This window comes from Pangasianodon hypophthalmus, chromosome 25, assembly GCF_027358585.1.
Source record: "Pangasianodon hypophthalmus isolate fPanHyp1 chromosome 25, fPanHyp1.pri, whole genome shotgun sequence".
NCBI lineage: Eukaryota > Metazoa > Chordata > Actinopteri > Siluriformes > Pangasiidae > Pangasianodon > Pangasianodon hypophthalmus.
This window is the reverse complement of record NC_069734.1, coordinates 16,063,064-16,089,196: the sequence shown is the minus strand read 5'-3', so window position 1 is coordinate 16,089,196 and position 26,133 is coordinate 16,063,064. Positions and strand designations below refer to the sequence as shown.

The 26,133-nt window shown below is 40.6% G+C and overlaps 1 protein-coding gene across 1 annotated transcript in view; it reads right to left on the bottom strand.

Annotated features, from left to right (window-relative positions):
* The window catches only part of LOC128317451 (uncharacterized), a 106,616-nt gene that overhangs the window by 43,493 nt on the left and 36,990 nt on the right, over positions 1-26,133 (bottom strand). The window contains exon 13 of the mRNA XM_053229357.1: positions 20,417-20,494. Within this exon, the coding sequence (XP_053085332.1) occupies positions 20,417-20,494 (78 nt within the window). The remainder of the gene's footprint in view (positions 1-20,416; positions 20,495-26,133) is intronic.

Here is a 26,133-nt window from a genome sequence, read left to right as displayed (position 1 = left end):
TGAATAGAAAACTTCTTTAGAATTTATTCAATAACAGCTTTATAGGAACTTTATGTAGAGATTGATGAAGAAAGATAAAAAGTGAAACATTCTCTCAGTACCTCAGTCTTTGTCTCTCTCTGCTCCTCTCTTCCTCCTATTCACACAAATGACATAAAAACATGGCTGTACAATCTGTTCCTGCTTGAATCAGCTAATGCTTAACGCTGGATTACGTTTATGGTACAGATTCATTGTAATGATGAAAGAATTCAGTCACTCACTCAATGCACAGAACAATAGTAAGAAGAGAGAGAAGCAGTGCAGGAACGAGTGCAGCGGCTCCCCATATGGCATGCAACTTCCATACCTCAGCTGAGTGAAACAAGTCAGTTCCTGTTATCACTTCCATTATAACAGCTATAAACAGCCATTCACTCACTAGCATCTCTTTTTCTGAATAAAACATGCTGATTCAGAAGTTATTTTAAAGCATGAAACTTACCTAACACGTCCAGATGTGTGAGCAGTGCAGTAGTACAGGACTTTTTTCAAGATTTTTATTTGTCACATGCACAGTTATATACTGTATATAACTTGCATTGAAATGAAAACTTGGCTTACTCCTCTGTAGACTGTGCATTTAAATAACTAAATTAAAAATAAGAAATGAAATAAAATAATATGAAATTTTTGTACAGGAGTGTGCAAAAATTAGTTGTTCTTCTTTCAGCTGCTCCCGTTAGGGGTCTCCACAGGGGATCACTGGTCTGCGTATTTGTTTCGACACAGTGTAGCAAATTTCCAAGACAGGCAAGGAACTGGAAAAAGGGAACCTGAGTGAACTCAAATGTAAAGTTTTAATAATAAACAGGACTCAAACATAACAAACCACAAGCGCAGCACAAACATAAAACACGTGTGCATCTCTCTCTCACTCTCTCCTGCTAGGCATTTCCAGATGCTTCTTTATTACTCTCTCCCACTGAGTAGGCAACTCAGTGCCAGGCGTGCATCCTCACAGCCTGGACCCTCCCTCCTGCTCGGTACACACAGTTTTTATCCCGGATGCCCTTCCTAATGCAATCCTCTCCAATTTTGCCTGGGCTTGGGACCGGCACTGGGAGTGCACTGTCTTGTGCAACCCCAAGGTTTGGGGGAGGACTAGTGGTTAGGCCTCGGCGCGCTCACTTCCAGGGTTCAATTCCCGGCCAGGGAATATCTGGACATATCTGTGTTGAGGAGTCTGATGGCCTGAGGGAAGAAGCTCCTCCAAAGACTCTCAGTTTTAGCCATCAGACTACGGAAGCACTTGTCTGATTGCAGCAGGCTGAACAGACAGTACCGGGGTGGGTGGAGCTATGCGCTAAGCGCACCACTCTCTGCAGGGCTTTGCGGTCCTAGGTTGAACAGTTTCCGTACTACACTGAGATGCACTGAGTCAGTAAACTTTCCATAGCTGCAGTATAGAACGTTTTCAGGATAACTAGGGAGACGCCGAATTTCCTCAGCAAGCTCAAATGGTACAACCATTGTCTGGCTTTGTTCACCTGAGCTTGGACGTAATGAGTCCAGATCAGGTCCTCAGAGATGTGTACTCCAAGGTACCTGAAGCTGCTCACTCTCTCCACAGGGGAGGGGGGAGGCCCTGGATGGGGTGTAGTTCCACTGCTGCCTTTTCCTGAAGTCCACAACCAGCTCCTTGGTTTTGCTGACTTTCAGAGAGACAGTTGCCTGGCACCAAGCTATTAGTTTCCCCACCTCATCAAGGTAGGTGGCCTCGGGTTGTTGGAGATGAGGCCCCTTACCACAGTGTCATCGGCAAACGTGGCGCGAGGAGTGGAGCCGTCAGAGGAGACACAATCACGTGTGTAGATGCTGCAATTCTGGCCTGTTGTCAGCAGTGTGTCTGCAGCTGCTCTCTGCTTAAACCAGGAGTAGGTGAGAACAGGAGGGTTTGCATCACTGCTACAGCTCAGTGTCACTGAACCCCCCTCCACTGTGTCTCCAGAGGAAAGATCCACTGCTCTGGTGTTTTTGGGGAATCTGATTAGAAATAAAATACCTGAACCAGCTGATGTGTGTTCATGATCAGCATTTGATATAGATATAGATGTACTATGATTGAGGAGAGTAAAATCCACACTCACACACTGGAGGAGAGAGGAGACTGTCGTGGCCTTCAACAGCACAGCTGTAACTGACCGCACCACTGACTGCAGCTACAGAGCAGGAGGCAGATTTACAGTCAGACACACGCTGTCCGTTCTCGTAACAGATGTAAGTGGGGTCGTTAGACAGAGTGCAGCTCAGTGTTACACAGACACAGCACAAATTAAAATAGTTCATGCACTGACCAGTGTAACCACAGTATTACCCACTGCTGCTGCTGTTCTCGGTCACGCATAGCAAGTGAGCCAGTGATGAGTGGAAAGGATGATAGAAACAGAACTCAATATGAAACAGTTCATAGAATTTACAGTACAAATAAACTCATACAGAAAAAGAAAGGTGCAGAATGATATTGTATTATAAAATGCTTGTGATTTTTTTTTTTATCTGTAAATTTAAGTAATTTATTTTGGTTGCTAGTCTAACTCTTTTCTTTTGCTCCATACATCCAACATATGTTCTTGCTTGCAGCCAAATCTTGTCAATTTTATTAAAAAATACTTCCAAACACACAGACATGTTGAGAGCTTTTGTGAACTTCAGTAGAAAGTGCTGAAATATTTCTAAAAAATTACCTGTCAATATCATGAGGATTAATGCTACTGAAATATTTCTTGACATTCTGTAAACCATGGTGGCATCAGCCTTCAGACAGCGGACATGTGAAGATCCATCATGTGTAGAATTTAGAAAAATCCTTGGAAATAAAAAAATAAATCTATCTTAATTTTAATCTTAATGAATAGTAACTGCCTTAACCAGCCTGTTCCTCAGGCACACCATTAAAATTAGATGAAAAAGATTTTTAAAAAAATCATACCGGTCTCTAAATATTTGTTCTTTCCTATGCGCAACATGTGCTAACTTTTCCAGTCTGCCTTTTGCCCCATCTCGTCTCTGTACAGCCCAGACCACACCACCCTCCTTTTATACTGCAGCACTTCTGCTTAATTGAACGACTGGTCTTATTTGTCTGAAAATGGATTTGGGATAGCTTGCTTTCTTTATAATATTTTATATTTTTATAATCATTAATATGAAACAATGATATGAAAAATATTCAATTGTTGTGTAATTGAAATAAATAAGCTATTTAAACATCACAGCATCATCTGTACAATGAAATGCAGTAACTGCTTTGCAAATTATTTCATTTGAAGCCGATCAGTCGAGGTGTACAGTGTCTTTTTATGTGTAAATGAGAACACTCGGGAAAAGTGTAATTTTTTTGAAAAATTACACGATTTTGATAAATATCAATGTTTACTGTGTAAATGTTCATACAAACAATTCAAGAAGAAATTCATTTGTATCCAGCTTTATAAATGAGGCCCACCGTTAACAAGAAAATCCAAGCAGGCAGAGTGAAACAAATTCATTTTGCCACAAATGTCATAGAGAATGTCAGTGGATTGTGCAACTTGATGCTAACAGTATAAATGATAAAAATGTCTGGCTTGAACTGATATTTAACTGAAATGTCTAGAAATGTTTGGATTTATAATCAGCAGCTGAGTGTATAAGCTTACTCAAACTCTAGTCCAGGGCATGAGAGTCAGACACTCCACCAGTGAACCACAAGGGAAGGTGGTGCACATGTGATTGCAGAGACAGGTGCAAACAGGGTGGAAGTTCAAAGAATTTAATGAAGTCCAAAAATGCAAAAACAAGAAACGAAGGTCATACAAAGTTCAGTAGGAAAATCCAAAGAAATAATCCAACATATAATTCACAGCTCAAAATTCTCCTCCAAGAGGTAAGCCAACAAAACTAGATCTCAGAGATCTCAAAAAGGTACTGCTGGGAGACCTGGAGAAGCTTGCGTGGAACGTTACTCCAGGTCTGGCAGCAGTGGCGGACAAATTGCTACGCAGAAGGGACCCCAACCTCAGCGTCTCGATCCGGAAACAGCAGCGGCACGATCCCAAAGTGGTACTTGAAAGGGGACATTCTAGTGGCCAAGGAGTAGGGTGTTGTGGGCGTACTCAGCCTACATGAGGAAGAAGGACGAGTCGTTCGCTACCACGCACCTCAGGGTAGACTCCAGATCCTGGTGTAGCCTCTCTGTTTGCCCATTGTACTCTGGGTGGAAACCCCGAAGATAGGCTCACCGTCGTCTCCATTAATTGACAGAAGGCACGTCGGAACTGAGAGGAGAACTGAGGACCGTGGTCGGTAACAATGTCCCGTGGTATACCAAAAACTCGGAAGACATGGTTAATGATTAATTCGGTGGTTTCTTTGGCTGTGGGTAGCTTAGGCAGGGGAATGAATCTGCATGCCTTGGAAAAATGTGATCCCACTGGAGAACCTGGGAACGAACAAACCTGGGAAACAACAAACGCCGGTCTCCCCCTGGGTCAAGTTCTGGGGTGCGAGCCTGTCTTACCATGGCTTCTATCTCCCACCTAACAGGAGCCACAATCTTGGAACTCGGGCCAACGGGCATAGGCGGTTCTTCACGGTTGGTGGGCGAGTATACTCGAGACAGGGCAGTGGGCTTGAGGTTCATGGAGCCCGAGTGGTAAGACAGGACACACCGAAACCTGTTGAAGAAGAAGGATGAACCGCGCTTGGCGAGGGCAGAGTCATTTGGCCTGCTCAAGGTACTCCAGGTTCTTATGGTCGGTGAGTACTTGGAATGCGTGCTGAGCCCACTCGAGCCTATGTCTCCACTCCTCGAGTGGAGTTTGACAGCCTGCAATTCTCGGTCACATTCACCTCCTCTGAGAGAGCACTGCACCAACCTATATATCTGAGGCATCCACCTCCAGCATGAAAGGTTTGTCAGAGTCGGGGAGATTCAATGGGGGCTGAGGTGAAACAGCATTTGAGCTTAGTGAATGTGGTCTTGGTTTTCTGATTTCATCGAAAATCAGAGTTTTTACCCTTGGTGAGGGCAGAGAGTGGGGCCGCCACAGAGCTGAAGTTGCAAATGAACCGGCGATAAAAACTCGCAAAGCCGAGGAACCGCTGCACCTCCTTCACTGAAGTGAGAGTGGGCCAATCGGTGACCACTTGAAGCTTCCAGGGATCCATCTGAACGTTACTGGGACTAACGATGAATCCCGGGAACTGTATCCGGGCCACGTGGAATTCACATTTCTCAGGTTGCACAGGTCAAGTTTGGTCAAGATGGAGCCTCCCTGTAACAACTTGAAATCAGTGGCCATAAGTGGCAAGGGATAGCGGTTCCGGAATATGATTTTATTAAGACCACAGTAATCTATGCATGGGCGAAGGCCAAGAAGAAAATTTTCCATGAAGAAAAACCCCACGTCAGCAGGGGAGGTGGAAGGATGGTTGAAGCCAGCAGCGAGTGATTCCTTGATATATTCGTCCATAGCTGTCCACTCGGGCTTAGAGAGGGAAAAGATTTGACCTCTTGGGGGACAAGTGCCTGGGAGCTGACCATTCATATGGACAGTGTGGTGGTGGTAATGTGGTGGCCCTCTGCTTGCTGAAGCCTGACTTGAGATCATGGTACTGGGTGAAAACTCAAGCTAGGTCTAGGGGATATAGAGACTCGGGAATGGGTTCTGCAGAACTTGGGAAGAGGCAGGTGGCATGACAGGTAGGGCCCCACTCAATGATGGTGGAACAGTTGATATGTAGGTTGTGATGAAGAAGCCAGGGGTAGCTGAGGATAACGGAATTCAGGGGACTCTACTAGATGGAACTTCAGCGCCTCCTGATGTTGTGATCTTCCATTCAGGGCTGTTATCACCTGAGGTGATGAGAGGGGTACAGAATCTGGAGGATCTTGTCTGGGGAGGAGTCCATGAAGTTACCAGCCACACTCAAATCTACCAAGGCCTGGAGAGTGTGTTCAGTTGTTCCAGGATAGCGTGGCTGGTAGGTACAGTCCTGAATTAGAGGGTGAGAAGGGCTGGGTAACTCCCGTCACAGGACGGCTTTTCCTGGAAGCTCAGGACAAGCAGAACGAAAGTGCCCAACCCGGCCGCAGTATAGACAGCACTTCTCCTTCATGTGGCAGTTACGTTCAGCTGGGGAGATCTGAGTATTGCCCCGCTGCATGGGTTTGGGGGGTTCTTGGGATGGTTATAAGCTCTCAGATCTCTCCACAGGAACTAGGTGACCCCATGCCTTAAGACTTGCAGGGGGCATGAAGGTAGCTTTGCAACCATGCTCCCTCTCTCTGAGTCATTTGTTCAGATGAACTGCCAGTTCTCCGAGGGACTCAAGATTGTCTGTGGGTTTGCACATGGCAATTTCGTCTTGGAAGGCTTCAGAGAGTCCATTTTGGAAACACAACATGACAGGCTCATAGTTCCAGCCACTGCCGACCTGGATGCGAAAATGGATGGCCACACTGCAGCTGCATTGCTGAAGGGATAGTAGTCACTTACATGCCTCATGACCACTGATGGGGTGGTTGAAGACCTGCTTGAACCCTCTGCAAAGAACAGAAGGGACTCTGAGCTTCCCAGATGGCTGTAGCCCAGGAGAGGGCTCTTCCTGATGATGTATGCAATTTTGGCTCTGTCTGAAGGGAAAGACGATGGCTGCAGCTCAGATGTGAGAAAACACTTTGTGAGGGTCTCCCACAACACAGTGTGGTGGAGGCAGACGGGGTCCTACAAGAGGAGTTGGCACCAGTGAGCCACAGGGGAAGGCAACAAACTGAACTGCGGAGATGAACTCAAACAAGGTGAAAGTGCAAAGAATTTAATGAAGTCCAAAAAAAGTCCAAAAATGCAAGCACAAAAAGGCAAAAAAAAGAAGAGAGAAACAAATGTCATACACAAAGTTCAGTAGGAAAATCCAAAGAAATAATCCAACATATAATTCACAACTCAAAATTCTCCTCCAAGAGGTAAGCCAACAAAAATATACTTCAAGAGTAAAAGCAAAAATCTCAAAAAGGCAAATGTCAACAGGCAAAAACAGAGTAACTTACACTTGACACACAGGGCTGGCCTAGCAACACTAAACAACAAGGCAAGGAAACTAAGGGACAGGGCAAACTAAATACGCGGGGGAATGGGACACAGGTGGCAGCAATGAGACAATGAACAGACAGTGGGAACACAACAGGGGAACAATGGGGGCCTCAAGTGGCCAAAACACAACACAACAAGACCGGAATTTGACATCCCAACAGACTTCAGTTATCAGAAGCTAGGATTTTATTCAAAACACTAACATTGTGAAGAATATTTGATACCTCAAAACAAGAAAACAAGGAATCACATTTCACAGGTTGAAGCTGTGACATTTATCAAAATGAATACGGACAAATTTATTCCTAAAACATTCGTAAAAGTAAACTTACTAATGTGAACCTCGACTGATCAGCTTCAATATAATTTTTATAATTGTATAATTGTTGATGAGTTAGATTTAAATCACATTTATTTCAATTACACACAAATTTAAGGACCATTTTGTGAATCTCAGTTGTTTGATAATAATAAATGGAAAGAAAAGCAAGCAAGAACCAATCCATGAATTTAAACAAATAAGACTAGCCATTCAGTTAGGACAAAAAGGAAAGGCACCCTATAAAAAGGAGGAAGCCTTAGTGTATGTCTAAGGAAGCTGAAGTGCTGCAATGGCTGAGCTGCATTACTGGAAGTTTCAGCACACACTGTGATTAGGAGACACACTTTCACAGTTGAGTTTCCATTTTGGTGTTTTTTTAGTTTTCTATGATTTTTGCTTTTTATGGAGTTTTGTGGGTGGGGCTAAGTGTAAATCAGCTGTGCCATGAAAGTGGTTGGTAATTTATTGCTGATGACTACAAAGAAAACCAGCAAGACTTTTAAATCTGGTGAGAATTTTTGGTTCACTTTGGTCTACAAAAACATTTACACACAAATTTACTATTTATGATTGAATTTGGTCTCTTCCAATATGGTGGATGTGTTGATGCATCACAGTAGCTAACAGCAGCGGCCAATGCACCATCTACCTTTTTTTTTTTTTTTTTTTTCATATTGATGTTACAGTGACCAGAGAAAATACTTGTTTCTGATTGGCTGGCAGATGTGCACTATTTTCATAGGGCATGACGATGAGTTCATTATGCACGTTACTCACTCATTCCCAGGTTCTTGTAATCGCTCCCGCTGATTTCACTAATTGAGTTGCAACAGGCACTGCCCACTCTTTACCTCCTCATCCTTTTTGTGAGGATCCTGGAGGGAGTGAGTAAGTGAACAAACAGATATAGACAGACAGAGAAGGAGAAAGAGAGGGATCTCTTCTCACCAGAGGCATTAAAATGTAACAGATGTTACCAGGAATGATGCGCAGAACACTGGCAGCACCGCTTGGCAAGTATCAGTACAGTGACTCGAGTCAATACTTTACAGCCAATACAGCCACGAGTCAATACTTTACGTTCGTTAATACATTAGGTAATATTAGTTAACATTAGTTGAAGATGGACATTTTATTTCCTCACTGAGGTTTGATTTCCTGTTTGTAAAACATCATGAAGGTGTTAAAAAAAATAAAGACTTTATGTTAGATGACTACTACTCTTAAATGTACATTGTGAAGTGAAGTGACTTGTGGCCAAGTATCGTGACCCATACTTGGAATTTGTGCTCTGCATTTAACCCATCCAAGTGCGCGCACTCACACACACACACAAACACACACACAATACTAATTGTTTTGACCAAAAAAAAAAATCATCACTGTTTCTGGGTGTATTAATGGCTTTGCAAAATCTGGACTGCAGTTGTTTATATCTAGATACAAGCTGAGGAAATTTGCACAGCAGTTACATTTCCTTAATTACATCAACAAGCCATATGTGAGTGTGCTATAGTTAATATAGAGAGGCTTTATGTTTACCAGTATGAGTGTAAAGATTAATACTGACCCTAAGTGGCATCACAACCATACGCTGCTAACATATCATAGCTTTCCAAGTGAAGATATTGGTAATCTAGACAAATGTACAGATGAGTTTTCATTATGAGATTATTATAAAACAAATAAGATTATTATGAGGATCTTAAAAATAATTTCAGGAGTGAAATGATATTATTCTGGCAGATTCATCTGCAGGGTGGTGGACCCAGATCTCATCATACCAGGCAGCAGGAAAACATATAAATCAAATTCATAGGTAAAAGTTAAGCGCTGAAAATTGTTTAGCATTAAAAAGATTACAATATAAGAACACAACATTATAAGACTACATTATACACTCTAATAAAATGTTAAAGCCATCTCTCTTCTCCAGTTTGATTTGGAAACATTATTGATGGTTAAAACAGAGATGCAGAACAGAACCATCACATCTCTCTCAGCTTTTTTCCAGTTACTAGAAGTGCTACCTCTTCAGCTTTTAGATCCCGGGCCGCAGAACTAATGATGGGCTACTTTGCTGAAGTGGGGAGTTTCCGGACCTTGCTATAGGTCTCAGATGGATCTTCAGCTGCTTCATCTGCCACAAACCTGTGGAACAAAAAGAGGTGATCTAAAGGCTAGAACAGTGAAACGTCTTACATTTCTAATCAGTCACTTAATGAACTTAATGAAGTAGACCGAGCAGCACAATTAGTGTTGGTCTAATGATAATGATTTGCTCACTGGATGGCAGCAGTGCTCCTGCTAAAATTCACAGCAGCGTACTGAACGTCCTCTTCCTCTGTGGTGTCCGGAGGAAGTCTGGGTGATAGAGACCCTCCCTATGTGTGCGAGTGTTTAATAACAACACTGGCATAGTGGACGTTATCCTGATCATCTGAGGCGACTCTTCCACTGTTTTCTGGGACTGAGACATTTTCATACACAGCAGCAGAGTGATGCTGAAAGGGAGAACAGAGTAAAGTTCATATTTGAAAATGTCACATGATCAAACAGTCCCTCCTTTCATCCACACTCACCTGTCTGCTCTCACCAGGGCTGCTGTGGCCATTAGCTGAGCTCCTCTTCCTCTTCCTGAGAAACAGCAAGCACATGTTCATACTAGGCGCAAATGACTATTTTTTTTTTCAAAATATTCATTATGTTCACATTTCACATACCACATCCACAGAGCTCCTGAGAGGAGTGTTACTGTCAGGAAGACGATCAGTCCCACCATGATGACCGTTAAATCTGTTTTCTTCTCTGAACCTTCAGAAATAAATCATGGGCAACATGAGGCTCTAGTTTTGTGCAAGCACAAGCATAATTTGCTGGTCAAGAATAGTGTGTGGCTATTTTGTTTGGACATTTTTATTACAATTCTACACTGTTGCTATTAACATGTGATATGTAGGTGGAGCAGTGCAAAAGTGGGCGTGGCAAAATCCACCAACACAGTGGCATTTTTGATGCGCCTTCTGATACAGACTCTTATGCAGTTGCTGGGATAAGACAGTATTTTCTTGATGAAATGCATAGTTTTAAAAGTCCTGTCTAAAAAGCTCTATATAAATCCACTGAATAACTGATTTGTTTCCACAACAGTATGCAGTGTCAATGCTGTTATGACATTAATAGCTTTCCTAGCCAGTGTTACATTTTACAGATTGTGTCTCAAGATTTATTCTGGACTTTCACTTTCTCTCTTGTAAGATAGTTTAGAGTGTGAAATTATTGGAAAAGTGAGAAAAAGTGAGAATCTTTAATTAATCTAATAAATATAGCTCAGACATCCTGAGTGTGCGTGGCAGTTCGATGCACACATCTTGTCATTCTGTCTACATTCATCAATGACTAATACCTTTCAATCTTTTCTAATAAATAAACAAGCGTAATTACTGTATTGTAAAAATACAGTATCCCAACCTTTGCAGATGTTTCTCACACTTATATCAAAGGTTTCCACTAAATTACCAACATAAACTTGACAGAGAAAACAGAAAATATATTTGTGTAAGATCTGTCAGTCTGTTGTTTTTCCTACCGTTAGAAAAGAAATATAATTGTTTGACATGAAAGCAATTTTAACAGTGTAGCATGAATAACCTGATCTCTTCTTAATATATTCATTTAAACCCAAACACTTTTGCACAAATGATGTCGCAAAGATACCAAAAATATACAACATCCTGATCTTATGGCAGGAAAATAGAGCTGATGTTCAGTTACAGCAGAAGAATGACTGGAATTATATGTTTAAAAGTTATTTAAGCCTGATATAAACTTTAAAGACAATGTGTCAAAGACAAATCATTACAGCACATTACTGTTTTGTTTTTACCTTCAGGGCCCACATTATTATATGACACCATTACACAAGTTTGTGTGCTTTGACTATTGTTTTTGTTAATCACAGAGGGGCCGATTCTATAGCAGCCCAGAAGTCCAAACACATAAACAAACCAATTCATTTTCTAATTCTAAAATACCGTTCAAGACTTGTGTAGATTTTATACAGAAACATCAGAACATTTTACTTAAAAACTCTTTTGACACTGCGCTTACGTAACACATCCAGGCGTGTTGGTGTAGAGTTGTGCTGTCCCAGCTGATTGTGAGAAGTGCAGTAGTACAGTCCGCTGTGCTGGGAGCTGATGTTGCTGATGCTGTAATTCTGGCCTGTTGTCAGCAGTGTGTCTGCATCTGCTCTCTGCTTAAACCAGGAGTAGGTGAGAACAGGAGGGTTTACATCACTGCTACAGCTCAGAGTCACTGAACCTCCCTCCACTGTGTCTCCAGAGGAAAGAACCACTGCTCTGGTGTTTTTAGGGGAATCTGATTAGAAAGAAAACACCTGAATCAGCTGGTGTGTATTCAGGATCAGCATTAGATATAGATATAGATGTACTACGATTGAGGAGAGTAAAATCCACACTCACACACTGGCGGAGAGAGGAGACTGTCGTGACCTTCAACAGCACAGCTGTAACTGACCGCACCACTGACTGCAGCTACAGAGCAGGAGGCAGATTTACAGTCAGACACACGCTGTCCATTCTTGTACCAGATGTAAGTGGGGTTGTTAGACAGAGTGCAGGTGGTGATGCAGCTCAACTTCTTTTGTTCACTACCTGAGTCTGATACTGTAACCTTCAGATCTGCAAATAATAAAATAGTTTTGATATTATTTTTATCTATTTCATCTATGTAAATGTAGTTAAGTAAATGTATAATTTTGTGGCATTACCTGTAACAGAAAGAGAGACTCCAGGTTCACCGGTGTAATTACCCCCATCAGTGTAGAATCTGAATCTGTATGTTTGAGTGTCTCTCTCTGTCAGGTTAGTGATTCTCAGACTACAGTTATTCTGGGAGCTGTGTGTGTACTGCACTCGGCCCTGATACTCCTCATCCTCTCTCACATCCACAGCCTCAGCATCAGCCTGCTTTTTAATGAACCAGAACACTTCTGTGACCTTGTGATGATCAGGGAAGGTGTAATAACTGTGTATGTCCACTGATGAGCCAATCAGAGAGCAGACAGTCTGGGTGGAGTAAGTCACACTCCAGCAGCTCTTCTTATCAAAAACACCTGAAATATACAAAATTAAATAAAACAAATCTAAACTTAAAACCAACTAAAGCATCACTCAGTCATTAATCACTGCATGTGAGTTTATTGTAATCTAACAGAAGCTGCCAGTGAGATTAAGACAGAGTGAGTGAAGTTTAAAGTGAGTTCTTACAGACAGCAGGAGAGCGAAACTCCTCATGTCCTTTTACAGCACAGGAGTAGCTGCCTGCATGCCCACTAGTGATATACCGTTCCTTTAACCTGTTCTGTTCAGCCTCACACTGTCCGTTCTTGAACCAGACATAAGAGAGATTGTAGATGCAGGTGTTGTTACAGCTCAGCGTCTTGAAGCTGCTGTCCCAGTCCCAGTCTGATACTCTAACCTTCAGATCTGCAAATATTAAACAGGTGTAACCCCGTTAAGATATAGTGTATATATATGCTCATATGTACAATTTTGTTAAAAATGTAGCTCATACACGCACTTGGAAACACACTTGTGCACATAACGCAGTTTGTAAATAAGGTTCAGTTCATAAAAGTTGGTGGGGATCAAAACTTTTATTTCATTTGTTTTAAGATAATTTTATCGCTTTGTTTAAAAAGAGAGTGGGGCGGGGGTTGCCTAGCAACATGCATGATTCTGATTGGTTACTTGGATAGGGGTTAATGAGCGGAGAGAGCGGGAAAAGAAAAAAAAGGAGAGAGAGGTTTTTTGTTCATGAAAAATACTAGGACTTAAGAATAACTATTGAACTGTGACTGTAAGTTAAAACAATAATCTAAGCGCAAGAACTTACTAGTTACGAACTGTTAAAACAAGGGAGCTGCTGTTTCTACACGAAGTTTGCACACAGTGTGTTACCTAGTTGAATAGCCTAGTTAGTTAGCTGAACTGCTAGCCTACTGTTCAGCTCACACAGCTACACACTATTGGCTGCCGTTTGCCTGTTTCCTCTGGGAGTCGCTAAGGAGAACCAGATAGCGCTCTGAGCTACCGGGTAACACTCAGGGTTCCTCTGGCACCGTTGGATAAACGCCTATGGACGAGTAACACGGAGTGATGTAGATGCTAATACTAATACTATTGCTATTAATAAGAGTAAATAGCAAAACAAAGTTATTTACATCTACCAGTAAGTAATCCCTCACGGACACTGAAATACAGTAAATTACAAGTAGGGGTCCAAAAGATAATATTCCTTCATCTACCATAATCTAGGAAACAACAAAGTGAGTTATGAACCCAGAGCTCTGCTCTCGCAGCAACAGGGAGTAAAAAGGGCTACACAGGGTTTGGCATTATATTGTAAATCAAACATGTAATTACTTGTTATGGAGCTGTCGTTTGTGTGTGTGTGTGTGTGTGTGTGTGTATTACCTGTAACAGTCCACTCTCTCTGTGCGACACTAGAGTGATCAGGTTTTGTAAATGTACAGTTGATTTTTACTGTAGATCCAGTAACAGCACAGAGACTCTGAGAGGAGAGAGTTACACTGTGCTGAGCCTGAACTCCTGGAACACACACACGCGCACACACACACACACACGCGCACACACACACACACACACACCAGAAGCACAAATTAAAATAGTTGATGCACTGACCAGCAAGGGTGTAACCACACTTCTAACCACTGCTGCTGTTCTCAGTCAAACATAATGAGTGAGCCAGTGATGTGTGAAAATAAGTGTGAAAATGACAACGGAAGCATAACTCAGTTTCAGAGCGTTCAAAAACTGCACACAGATAAAGATAGGAACAGAACAATATTGTATTATATAATACATTAATAATATAATATAATGATTTGATAATGTAAGAAAATATTAATATATACCGATTTTATATATTATTATATAAAATTATGTATATTATATATATTTATAAATTATATATATTTTTTTATATTTATATTTTAATAGATTTCGCAATAGTTTCTTGCTCTATCACGCTCGTCTTTTCCTCTACAGCATCTTACAAATGTTCTTTCCTGCAACCACATCTTGTCAGTTTTATTAAGAAATACTTCCAAACACACAGACATGTTCAGAGCTTTTCTGAACTTTTGCAGTGGTGACACAACAGCACAGAAAAACAGTAGAAAGAGCTGAAATATTTTTAAAGGTTTACCTGTCAGTAACGTGAGGATTGCTGCTACTGTAATATTTCTTGATTGTCTGTAAAATATGATGACATCAGCCTTCAGACAGCCGACACTTGAAGATCCACCAAATGTTGTATATTGGCCAAAAATATCCACATGGGGAAAAAAACTCTTTTACTGAATAGTAACTGCCTTAATCAGCCTGTTCGGCCTTCACTGTGCTTGTAAGCGGTGATGAGCTTCTTTATGATACTATCAGAAAAGACACGGAAGACGAGTAGTGCACTTACCACAGCAGTGTGGTTACCACTCCACCATGATTAGCTTAGTCTCTTCCTCTTTTTTTTTTTTCCCTATACATGAGAAGACAAGTGTGATTAACATCACATTCGTATTCTATATTTCATTCTTTTGTGCTTTAAAAATCATCTTAATTTCTATTTCCAAATCTAGTTGAACAGGGGGCCATGTTGGCTTAGTGGTATATGTGCTTGGCTCCACACACGTGTATAGTTACAGCACCTCCAGAAAGTAGTCATTTCCCCCACCCTCCCTTCCCCTCAGTGATTATTTCTTTTTTCCTGTATTGCAACATCAAATTAAAGCATGGGATTTTTTTCTGCTCCTTTTCAGTTGACTCTCTCCAGAAACAACACTCACTAAAGTAAGTATCTAAATATCCTTAGAATTATTAAAAAATAATTTAAAACAAAAAGTGTTCTTACCCCGGATCCACCGAGACCCTGACAAAGATGAAGCTGAAAGTGAGTGGAATTACTTGAAGCTTTTCAACACAGTGTGTGCTGGTGCCACGTGGTGGTCAAACCCATGAAGTGCAGATAGTAGTCTAGTCTACTCCAAGTAGATGCTGCAGCAGGGTTTTGGGTTCCAGCTAACAAGTCTGTACCTTCTAATGCTTTGAAAACACTTTTTAAACAATAAAGTCAGCTGGCCACATGAAGTAATGCTGCATAATTATTAATTATCGAAAGATAATTATCAAAAGATGGCGGCGCGGCAGTTGCACGCAGCGGCCACTCCGGATCCAAAAAGATGCTATTCTTGTCTTTAGCCCGACTTTTAAAGGCACATGGACATCGGAGCTACCGGCGTTCATGTATACCACCGCCAATCTCGGCTTACTGCCAGACACTCATAAATTTCAGAAATAACACTACAGCTGTTCTGCATGATGATCTGCTGGAGAAGCTACGCGATCTCGGCTTACTGCGGGGACCAGGCCTCCAGCACACGGCGTCGCCTGGTGCCGGTGGCCGGGGGAGGGGACGTCGCAAGCGGTGCGCGAGAAAGCAGAAGCACGGCAAGGTCCTTGAAGCACGGTTTGAGGCGCAGAATGATGCGAGGAAGACCACCCCTCCTCCCAATGACCAGGTGTTGTGGCTAAGCACGACCGAGGTGAGGAAGACTACACAGAGTCAACCCGCGGAAGGCTGCTGGACCAGATAGCATTCCTGGCAGAGTGCTCAGAGGATGTGCAGACCAGCTGGCGGACGTTTTCACTTTTCACGGACATCTTCAACACCTCGCTGAGCAACATCATTGTTCCGACGTGCCTCAAGGCCACCACCATCGACTATCGTTCCGTGGCACACGGGGAGGCACATCAAGACCCTGCTGCCCCCTCACTGGACCCACTGCAATTCACTTACCGTCCCAACCGCTCAACAGATGACACCTTGACCACCACCCTCCATCTGGCCCTCACCCACCTGGACAATAAAGACACATGTTCGAATGCTGTTCGTAGACTTCGGTTCAGCATTCAACACAATCATTCCTAAGCACCTGATTAGTAAGCTGAACTTGCTGGGCCTGAACACCTCCCTCTGCAACTGGATCCTGTACCAAATTTCTTGGCGTTCCCCTTGCGGAGAACCTCAACTGGTCTCTCAACACCAGCTCCATAACAAAGAAAGCCCAGCAGCGCCTCTACTTTCTGCGAAGACTAAGGAAAGCACATCTCCCACCCCCCATCCTCACCATGTTTTACAGAGGGACTATCGAGGGCATCCTGCGCAGCTGCCTCACTGCCTGGTCTGGGAAATGCACCGTCTCGGATCGCGAGTCCCTTCAGCGGATAGTGAGGACAGCTGAGAAGATCATCGGGGTCCCTCCATCACAGACACGTACACCTCGCGCTGCATCCGTAAGGCCACCAGCATTGTGGATGACCCCACACACCCCTGACACAAACTCTTCACCCTCCTGCCGTCTGGCAAACGGTACCGAAGCATTTGGTCCCTCACGACCAGACTGTGCAGCAGTTTCTTCCCCCATGCCATCAGACTCCTCAATACTCAGAATCGGGACTGAAAGAACACACACACACACACACACATCCTCCATCCTCTTTGCAATTTTTTGCACATCCCCGCATTATATTATGCTGCTACAAATATTTATTATACTGTACATATCTTATATTCTCTACTAGGCTGCTGCTACTTATTTTTACATCTATCACAGCAACTTATATTGTACTCCCTTTGCACTCTAATAGAACTGTGTACTGGTCGGCGCCGCACTGGGACTTACTGTGTCCGTTGCCTATCTCAGTAGTCATTGTACTGTCTGCATATGTTTGCACATGTGCACTTTATGTATAAATTTATGTAGTCCCTTGTAGTTCTATGTTGTTCTGTATTTGTCCTATGTAGCACCTTGGTCCTGGAGGAATGTTGTTTCGTTTCACAATGTACTAACTGGCTGTATATGGTTGAAATGACAAACTCCACTTGACTTGAATATTAATAAAGGAAGAAGTCATCTCAGGAAGCAGCCTAAAATACTTACAAACTCCCCAAATCCAACATCATCTACAACAGTGATTAGTAATAATTTAGTCTGTTTCTTTATATTTATTGTGGATGCAAAATGTATAAAGGGTTAACCAGGCTCTTTTCAGGTAGTAAGCTATTCCAGTAAAATGGACGTCCTGGGGATTGGTTCATCATCATCCATTCTCAGAGCTACAGTTTCAGACTGGAAGTGTACACTGTACACAAACATGGTGGAGGACACACTGAGTACTCCCTTAATCTAAGTTTAAGATTGAACCTGGGGCCCTGGAGCTGTGAGGCATCAACACTACCTGCTGTGTCACCGTGCTATCGCAAATAATAGTGCAATAACTAATAGCACTGACAGAAAAAAGGACAAAATAATCCAGAATATTACACTTAGAATATAACAAGACAGTGTGTAATAACAGAATACAAAAGCAGCTTGTTGAGCCCATTCTAAAGTTAGTCCCTGCTTTTCTGCTATAACAGCCTTCTGATGACAGTTTGAAAGAATCGGGACACTCACATGATCCAAACAACACAAATCATTTTGGTCTGTATAACACAGGCTGATCTTTAACTATGAACATCAAGACTTCACCAAAGGGATGTTAATACTTTGCAATATAATATTTTGTCCATATCTGCAAGTTTTAGATTGAACAGATTACTGCATAATGTCCTTTGGTCTCTACTGACACAATTCATTCACAGATTATATATATCAAAATCTAATTGTTGCAATTAATGATAGAGCACAAATTGTTTTAGATCATATGGTGTCCTTTATATTTGGGGCCAGAAATGATGTTTTTTTCTTAGTTAATTTGTAGTTCTACTTAATTTTATTAACATTTTTTAAATGGGCTGGACTGTTTTGTATATTATGTAAAGAGGTTTGTACTGCATTTTAAAGTTGCTGTGTAAATAAATAGTTATGATTTCAAAGCAGTGTACAGTATTCAGTCCTGAAAAAGCTCAAAAGCTCAATTTTATTCTTGCACATAGAAACATTTTCAACATTGGACAGCAACAGATCAGGCAACATAGAATTCGTCTTCATGGAGTTTGATATCATTATCAGTTATCTTTATCATTATCCAGCTTTTCACTGTAGTTTACAACACATGACAATGACAATTACAGAGTAAAATGTTTAGCTAAACAGATAAAAAGACAGTAACAAGGAATTTAATAACAGAACAGAAGTGACTGAATTAATCAGTGATTATTTCCATTCTGATGTTAGTGTGAACAGAGATCAGTCAAGTGAAGAGATGATGAGGAAAAGCTGTAGAGCTATATATATTAGAAAATGTCAGAATGAGACAGTGTGAAGGGTTTTCCCAGGCCGCTACACACATTATATATGTATGCGTGCGTATAATATGTTAAATGTGCAGAAAGACAACTGAGAAACTAAAGAAGCTGCTTAAATAACACAAATGAATGACACGTAGTTAAGACAGAATTTAGTTTGTTGTGACGTCTTAATGTTGATTAACTCTAATCCTCAAATGTAATCCTAAAACTCTCACTCTGAGCATCCTTCCTGTGCTGTTCATGATAAAGTCACTAACCAAACGCAACTGTTCGTTATCACTCTTCAGTTCTGGAGTACTTCTCCTCACTGAGTCGAGTAGCCTGAAAAATCCTGAAAAAAACACAGAATATTATCACATTATAGACTATAACAAACACCCTTGTGCACAAACACACATTTACAGACTACACACTTACTCTCAGAGGACGCGGTTACAGGTTTCGAGCATCTGAACATGTCACTTCTGTAAAATGCAAAAAAATAAAATAAACATTCAATAAACATTCTACACATTTGTTTACAGGAATGTTTTTTTGGGGGGTTACAGTTCTTTGTGTCTTACACACACACACACACACACACACACACACAAAATACATGACCCTATTTATTCAGAGAAGCATTTACACATGAAATCTAGTATCGATGAAAATCCTATAATTTGAGAAAAATGTTCATATCCTACTTATGCTCCTGAGTGTGTGTAAATTTACTCATAAAAAAGACCGACTAATGTAAACCTCAATCGACTTCAAATCATGTAATTGTCACTCTTTTATACGGAATATATTATATATATTTATATACATAAAAGTTTAAATTGCCTATTTATTTACATTTTTATTTACAGAATTTAGCAGATGCCCTTATCCAGAGCGATTTACAGAAGTGCTTTGTAGTCTCTGTCAGTAAATATGGCTAAAACCCTGTATTTCAATTACATACACAAATTGAAAGAACATTTCATGGAAACCAAATGTCTCACCAATAAATATATTAAATATATTAAAAACAATTAAAGAAAGCAAGCCAACACAAATCCATAAATGAAGCCAATTAGATCAGGCCGAAAAAAAAGGAGGAGGGGCTGCGCTGTCTGTGCTTAGCTATAAGCTGTTAGCTGTTTTGTCTTCATTTGGCATTTCCAGCTCTCTGTGTGCTTTACCTTATATGGAGGTTTGTGGGTATCACTTTGCTTTGCACTCAACAGGTGGTTCCCCTTCATCAAAATACACACGAGTACGAAGAAAATCCGAATTTTTTTTTTTGCAAATATGAACATTTTTTAGTTCGGTTTGGCTTATGCAAATATTTACACATAACTTTAGTAATAGATTCATAACGAGGCGCAATATAAAGTCTGCCTCATTCACTGTGTATAAGTTCTGAGCCTTTGATCTATTGTTTTTCTATTCTTGTATTTTGACTTCATTCATTTTCTTGATATTGCTTTTGGATTTGCCCTGATTAGGTGTGACCTTTTTTGATTTTTGGATTGTTGACATTGTGTGTGGACTTAAACTTCTGCATATGGAATATCAAACTTGGTGTCAGAGAGAGAGAGAGAGAGAGAGAGAGAGAGAGACAGAGACACACACAAATACATACACACTACAGACTTACCCTCAGCGTATCATAGTCAGAGGACATGGTTGCAGGGTTCAGAGTTGTGTAAGTGTCACTGGCAGAGCCTTGAACATTCTAGGGGGGAAATGAGAGTTTAGAGAACTAAATACACACACACACACACACACACACACACAGACTGTATACATACTTGCAGAGTGTCATAATCTGGGGACATAGTCATGGGGTTCAGTGCTGTGTATGTGTCCTCTCCAGGCTTTGGAACACTCTGATAGAAATGAAGAGAAAACCTCTTTAGCATTTATTCAATAACAGCTTTATAGGAACTTTATGTAGAGCTTGATGAAGATAAAGACATGTTCTCTCAGTACCTGAATGTCTGTGTCTGTCTCTGCTCCTCTCTTCCTCCTGTTGACACAAATGACATTAAGTCATGGTTGTTCAATCTGTTTCTGCTTCATTCTGCTAATGTTTAACACTGGATTAAGTTTATGGTACAGATTCATTGTCATGATGAAAGAGTTCAGTGACTCACTTAATGCACAGAACGGCAGTAAGAAAAGAGAGAAGCAGAGCAGCAACGAGTGCAGCAGCTCCCCATACGGCAAGCTTCGACGCCTCATCTAAGCTCTGCTTGTCACCTGAAAAAACTTTTAGCACATGTACAGAGGCAACTGTTACAGGGGATACTGTTACTTTTTGACAAATCAATGATTTTTTTTAAACACAGAAATGAAATAAATGAAATGCTCTTGAGCACATTAAAAAAACCTTCGTTCCAGTATAATGACTTTACTAATCTGTTTAGTCTTTATTCAGCACTTCGATAAACACTACAAGTGAAGTGTTACTCATTTAAATAAGGAATAAAACACTTGAAGGCTTTTCATTAATCAACTGCAGGGTGTGAAAGAGTCTGTTACCATCATGAAACTGATTACTGTTCTATAACAACACTAAAGTCTATTATTCCTTTTATATTACAGCAATTTGCCTTCAATTACGATTGAATGACATATTTTTTATGTTTTTTGTCTCACTCTCTTGAAGTTAATAAGACGAGATACAGTCAGCTTGTCGTGTTACCAAGAAATTGCACAATGCAAACTTCTCTGTCCTGAAGACTTTCTCATGGTAGAAAACCTACGGTTACAAAGTGCTGACAAGTGCTGACTTCCATAAACGTTAGAAAACGTTACCATATCGACAATTTCACACTTTTTTGAAATCGGTATATGTGGATCATCTGCCGTACCTGTGACTGAGCTGTTACTATAGAAACTATGATGTATTACAGTGAGAGCATTAATGTATATTTGGGATTTGTCTTGCAGCTGGAACTACTGTCAGAACTGCTGTTATAGAAAAATAAACAACACCTGAATAATCCAAATTTAACATGACTGTGAACAATATAATTTTTTATAGCATTGTCTCCGAAGCACTTCTGGATTTTCACAGTTACATATTTGGCTGATACTTTAATCCAAAGTGACTTACAAGTGAAGCAAAATCCAATCTCAGCATAAAGCTGAGCAGTTGAGGACTAATAGCTGCTCTCTGGTGTTTCTGAGATTGAACCTGAGCTACCACATCCCTATACCTTAGTATAATGGACTGAGTTTTTGGGCTCACGTGTCCCAGTTTGTTCAGGAGACCGGAGATCCTCACGTCCTCTCACGGCACAGGAGTAGTCGCCTGCATCTTCACTGGAGTTCAGGTAGAGCTTGTTGCGTTTGGTGAGTTTGTTAGTAACAGGCTGTCCGTTCTTGTACCACATGTAAGTGGGGTTGTTAGACAGAGTGCAGGAGGCGATGCAGCTCAGCGTTACTGTAGTCTGTCCTTCTGATGCCACTGCAGAGTGACTCACTCTTACCTGCAGATCTGAGTATGCAAAAAATAAAGGAAAGTGAGTTAACAGATTTACATCAATGCAGAGAGTCCAGAACTAGAGACGGTTCAGTGTAGGACATTACCTGTAACACTCAGAACCACTCCAGGTCTACCAGAGAAGAGACCTTTATCATTATAAGCTAATCTAAGGCAATATTCTCCCGAGTCTTTCTTTGTCAGCTGGTTCATTTTCAAAGTGCAGTTTCTGTTTTTGTTCACATATTCGACTCGATTAGTAAACTGCGTTTCCTGCTTCAGGTCCTGGAAGTCCTTATGAGAATGCCAGAATGCTTTACTAACACGCTGATCACTGGGATGTGAGTAACTGCCAGCAAATTCTACTGAAGACCCTTCCAAAACACAGACTCTTTTCTCTGGGTAGGTCACACTCAAACAGTTCCTGTTAACACCTAAAATGAAAACAGGTCATGGGAAGACAGACTCTTTCAGAAACAGCGTTAAACTTTTACTGCCCATCTATTTATTTATTCATTTACCTATTTATTAATTCACATATTCACAAAATACGCCTGATATGAAGCCTAAGTGTGGTGTTTGCGAGAGCTGATGTTCCCAATCATCAATCACTGATCACCATTGTTTGTTCCACCCTTGCACTTTTGTCATTTCTTAACAATAATAAATTAATAAAAGTAGTATTAAAATTAAAACAATGATAAAACATTAAAAGCGTGTTATTCCATCTATAACCGTTCCATTCGTGTCTAATTCTCGACTCTTCTTTACCACTGCTTCTGTGTTCTTGATAGAAATGATAGAATTTTGTAAATACATAGTTAGTTTATAGTGCTATGACCAAACTCCACTTCTTTCTCTAAGAAATAAGATATAATCCATTATATTTTCTATTCAGATAAAATGCTTTTCTAATCTACTTTTCAGAAAATCTTCCTCCTTCATGTAACACATTTTCATGTACAAATGATCATGATGATTAAATGACTATGCAAATTATTCTATGCCATCATCTGGCAACTTCTAGCAATGTTTTGTGCATGCATAAACTACTTTCCCCTGAAATAAGTCGGCAAAACTGAAGTCAAGATTCCCCCATTAATTAATAATGCAAAATGAATACTCACACAGTGGAGGAGAGTGAATATTGTTATAGCCATGAAAAGAGCAGGAGTAACTGCCATCTTCAGCATTTCTTAAAGGGAAAGTTTCCATGTTGTCTGTGTATTTCTTTAAGTATTGTCCATTCCTGTACCAGTAGTACTGGTGGGGAGCAGAGGTCAGAAGACAGGAAGTGCGGCAGGTTAGAGCTTGTTCTGTGGACTCACGGGTCACCTGCAGGTCTAAATGATGTAAAAGGTGAATGTGTATAACAGACGTGTGTAACATCATATAATGTGTATAACAGACTAGCTGCTCTGTTACCTGTAACTGTTAGAGTAACTCCAGCTGAGCTCAGATATTTCTCTCCTTTATCCGTAAAGAACATGAGGCGATATTCCCCTGAGTCTCTCTCTCTCAGGTCTGTTATTGTAAGAGTCGAGCTGAAGTTTGTCATCTCTGTGTAGCTCACACATCCTGCATAATCTGAGTCTAAAGCTAAGTCCTCTGGCTGTTCCTCCTTCCTCCATTTAGCTTTGTCCTTTAGGCTGAACCAGAAGCCAGTGGTGATGTTGATATTTGAGTACGAACACTTCAGGTTTACAGATGACTCCTTCAGAGCACAGATCTCATTACGGCATGACACTTTCACGTGCTGGATAGCTGATACTGAAACTGAAATATTAACATGAAATATTAAAAGTCAATAAAACTGCTTCATATTTGCAATGATCACAGTTTCCTTTAAGAAACAGAAACGCTTCTTATTGTGATCAGACTTTTAATCAGACTTTTACCACAGCACAGCTGAATTCTCAAATCTGAGTAATTTTCTCTAACAGCAGCTCTAACAGTAGTGCCAGGTGTAAGCTAAATCCGGTTTATATTAATGCACTCATTCTAATACGTTATCGTTTCTTTAGTAGGACTTTTACGTTTCTTCAGGACTTGTATCACAGGCGCGCCACGTAAACAGATTTTATAAATGAGTGTAATTGTTGATAAGGTGAAATTTTAAGTGAGGAGATGTTTATTTAGCATTTTTGGAAGAAGTCATCAGTGTGCACTTTGTAATAGTCAGAGGTAAAGCTCTAACTTTCAAGATCATGGTTTTTGATACGGTTTCTCAGTAACATGACAAGCTGTGTTTTTCTGTCTAATTATGCTCAAAACACAGAAAAAAGAGAGGCTGGTGAGGGAATGACTGTTTATAGGCGCTGTGGTATAAGAGAAATAGAAGACTTTGGAATGTTTGTTTTATTGTCACTGTGAACCCCTAATAATATCACCTATTGTGTAATGCGTGGTGAATAATGACAAATTATACCACTATACATTGTATAACCACTCTCAGCAGCTGTGGTGTAGCTAAGTGGATTCTGGGATTAAACACTACTGAAACATTTTACAGTTCCAAATGGTTACTAATGTAACACATATACAGCACAGCTTATTACATATATACAGTTTATGAACACCATTATAGCACAATTACTGTGCAAAACAATCTTATTCAATGTCAGAGAACAGGATTTTCACAGTAATTGTGCTGTAATGGTGCTGATTTTCATAAAAGGCCAAGAGTGTCATCAGATTTCTATGCCACTTTTAACCTCCTAAACCTCAAATGAGCAAATTAACTTTTCTCTTAGTCTACAATCACATTTTCCCGAGAAATAAAAATGAATCGGGATCATGCGTGAAAGCCGGCTCACTCATGGATATCGAGGTGATGGATGATGATGTACCAAAGATCTTCGTTTACAAGATAAAATAGCATTTTCCTGCAATTACATTTCCTCATCACCCCCTGAAATTCCTGTAATTCTTGGCTATGCAAATACAAGCTACTCTGTCTAGAAAATAAAGTAATCTGGATGTAGCATGGAAAAGTAAATACTCATTTAGCACAGTTTATGGACTTTTGATAACCTAGTGTCTGTGACAACATTGTGATTTTTGTTTCCATTCACTTTCCGTTCACCTACTGTACATTTTTATTCAGGTCTGATTAAGTTGACTTTGTCTGTGGAGTTCTTTAGTTTAGGCCTGTTGAAAAATATCCCACGGTTAACATATTCCATGAAGCAGAGACAGGTTCATCTTAATACCTGACAAATATAGCAACCTTACCTGTAATATTCAACAACAGGATCAGCAACAGCAGCATTCTGGATTCAACGTCCATAGTTCCACGTAGAGCCCTGAAAAACACAGAGAACACTATAAACATAATTTGTATTAACATGCACAGGAGTTCTGTCTTTATATAATAATTTCTGTGAAATCGTATATGTCATCATGATGACATTTACATTTACAATAACCTGAAAGTAGAGAGAGCTTTTTCTTACCAACTTTCGGGTCTTCTTGTTAAAGTTAATTTTGTGGAAGTGGACAGTGATGTGATGACCGTGCGTGTGCGTGTGTGTGTCTTGTCGGGGTGTGAACATGTAATTGGCAGGAAGTAAGGAGCGGGTGATGAAATAGAAAAAGTTAGTTTCCCTCCCTTTCAATGAGCTTAGGCATGAAGTAAAAAAAAAAAAAAAACATTATACATACGATTTTAATTTTAGTATTGAACATTTAGAAAATTGTATTTATTGTAGTGTATGTATTTATTGTAAACAATACATAAATACATTAAGATCCAGTCCATTTTCAGTTTCCTCTGTTGAACCACAGTAAAAAAAAAAAATTGCAAAACCGGTTGTGAAAGGCAAATATGAGGCAATCGCTGTTCATGGTTTGTGTGCTGCGTCCTCGAGTCTAAAGGTAGCTGT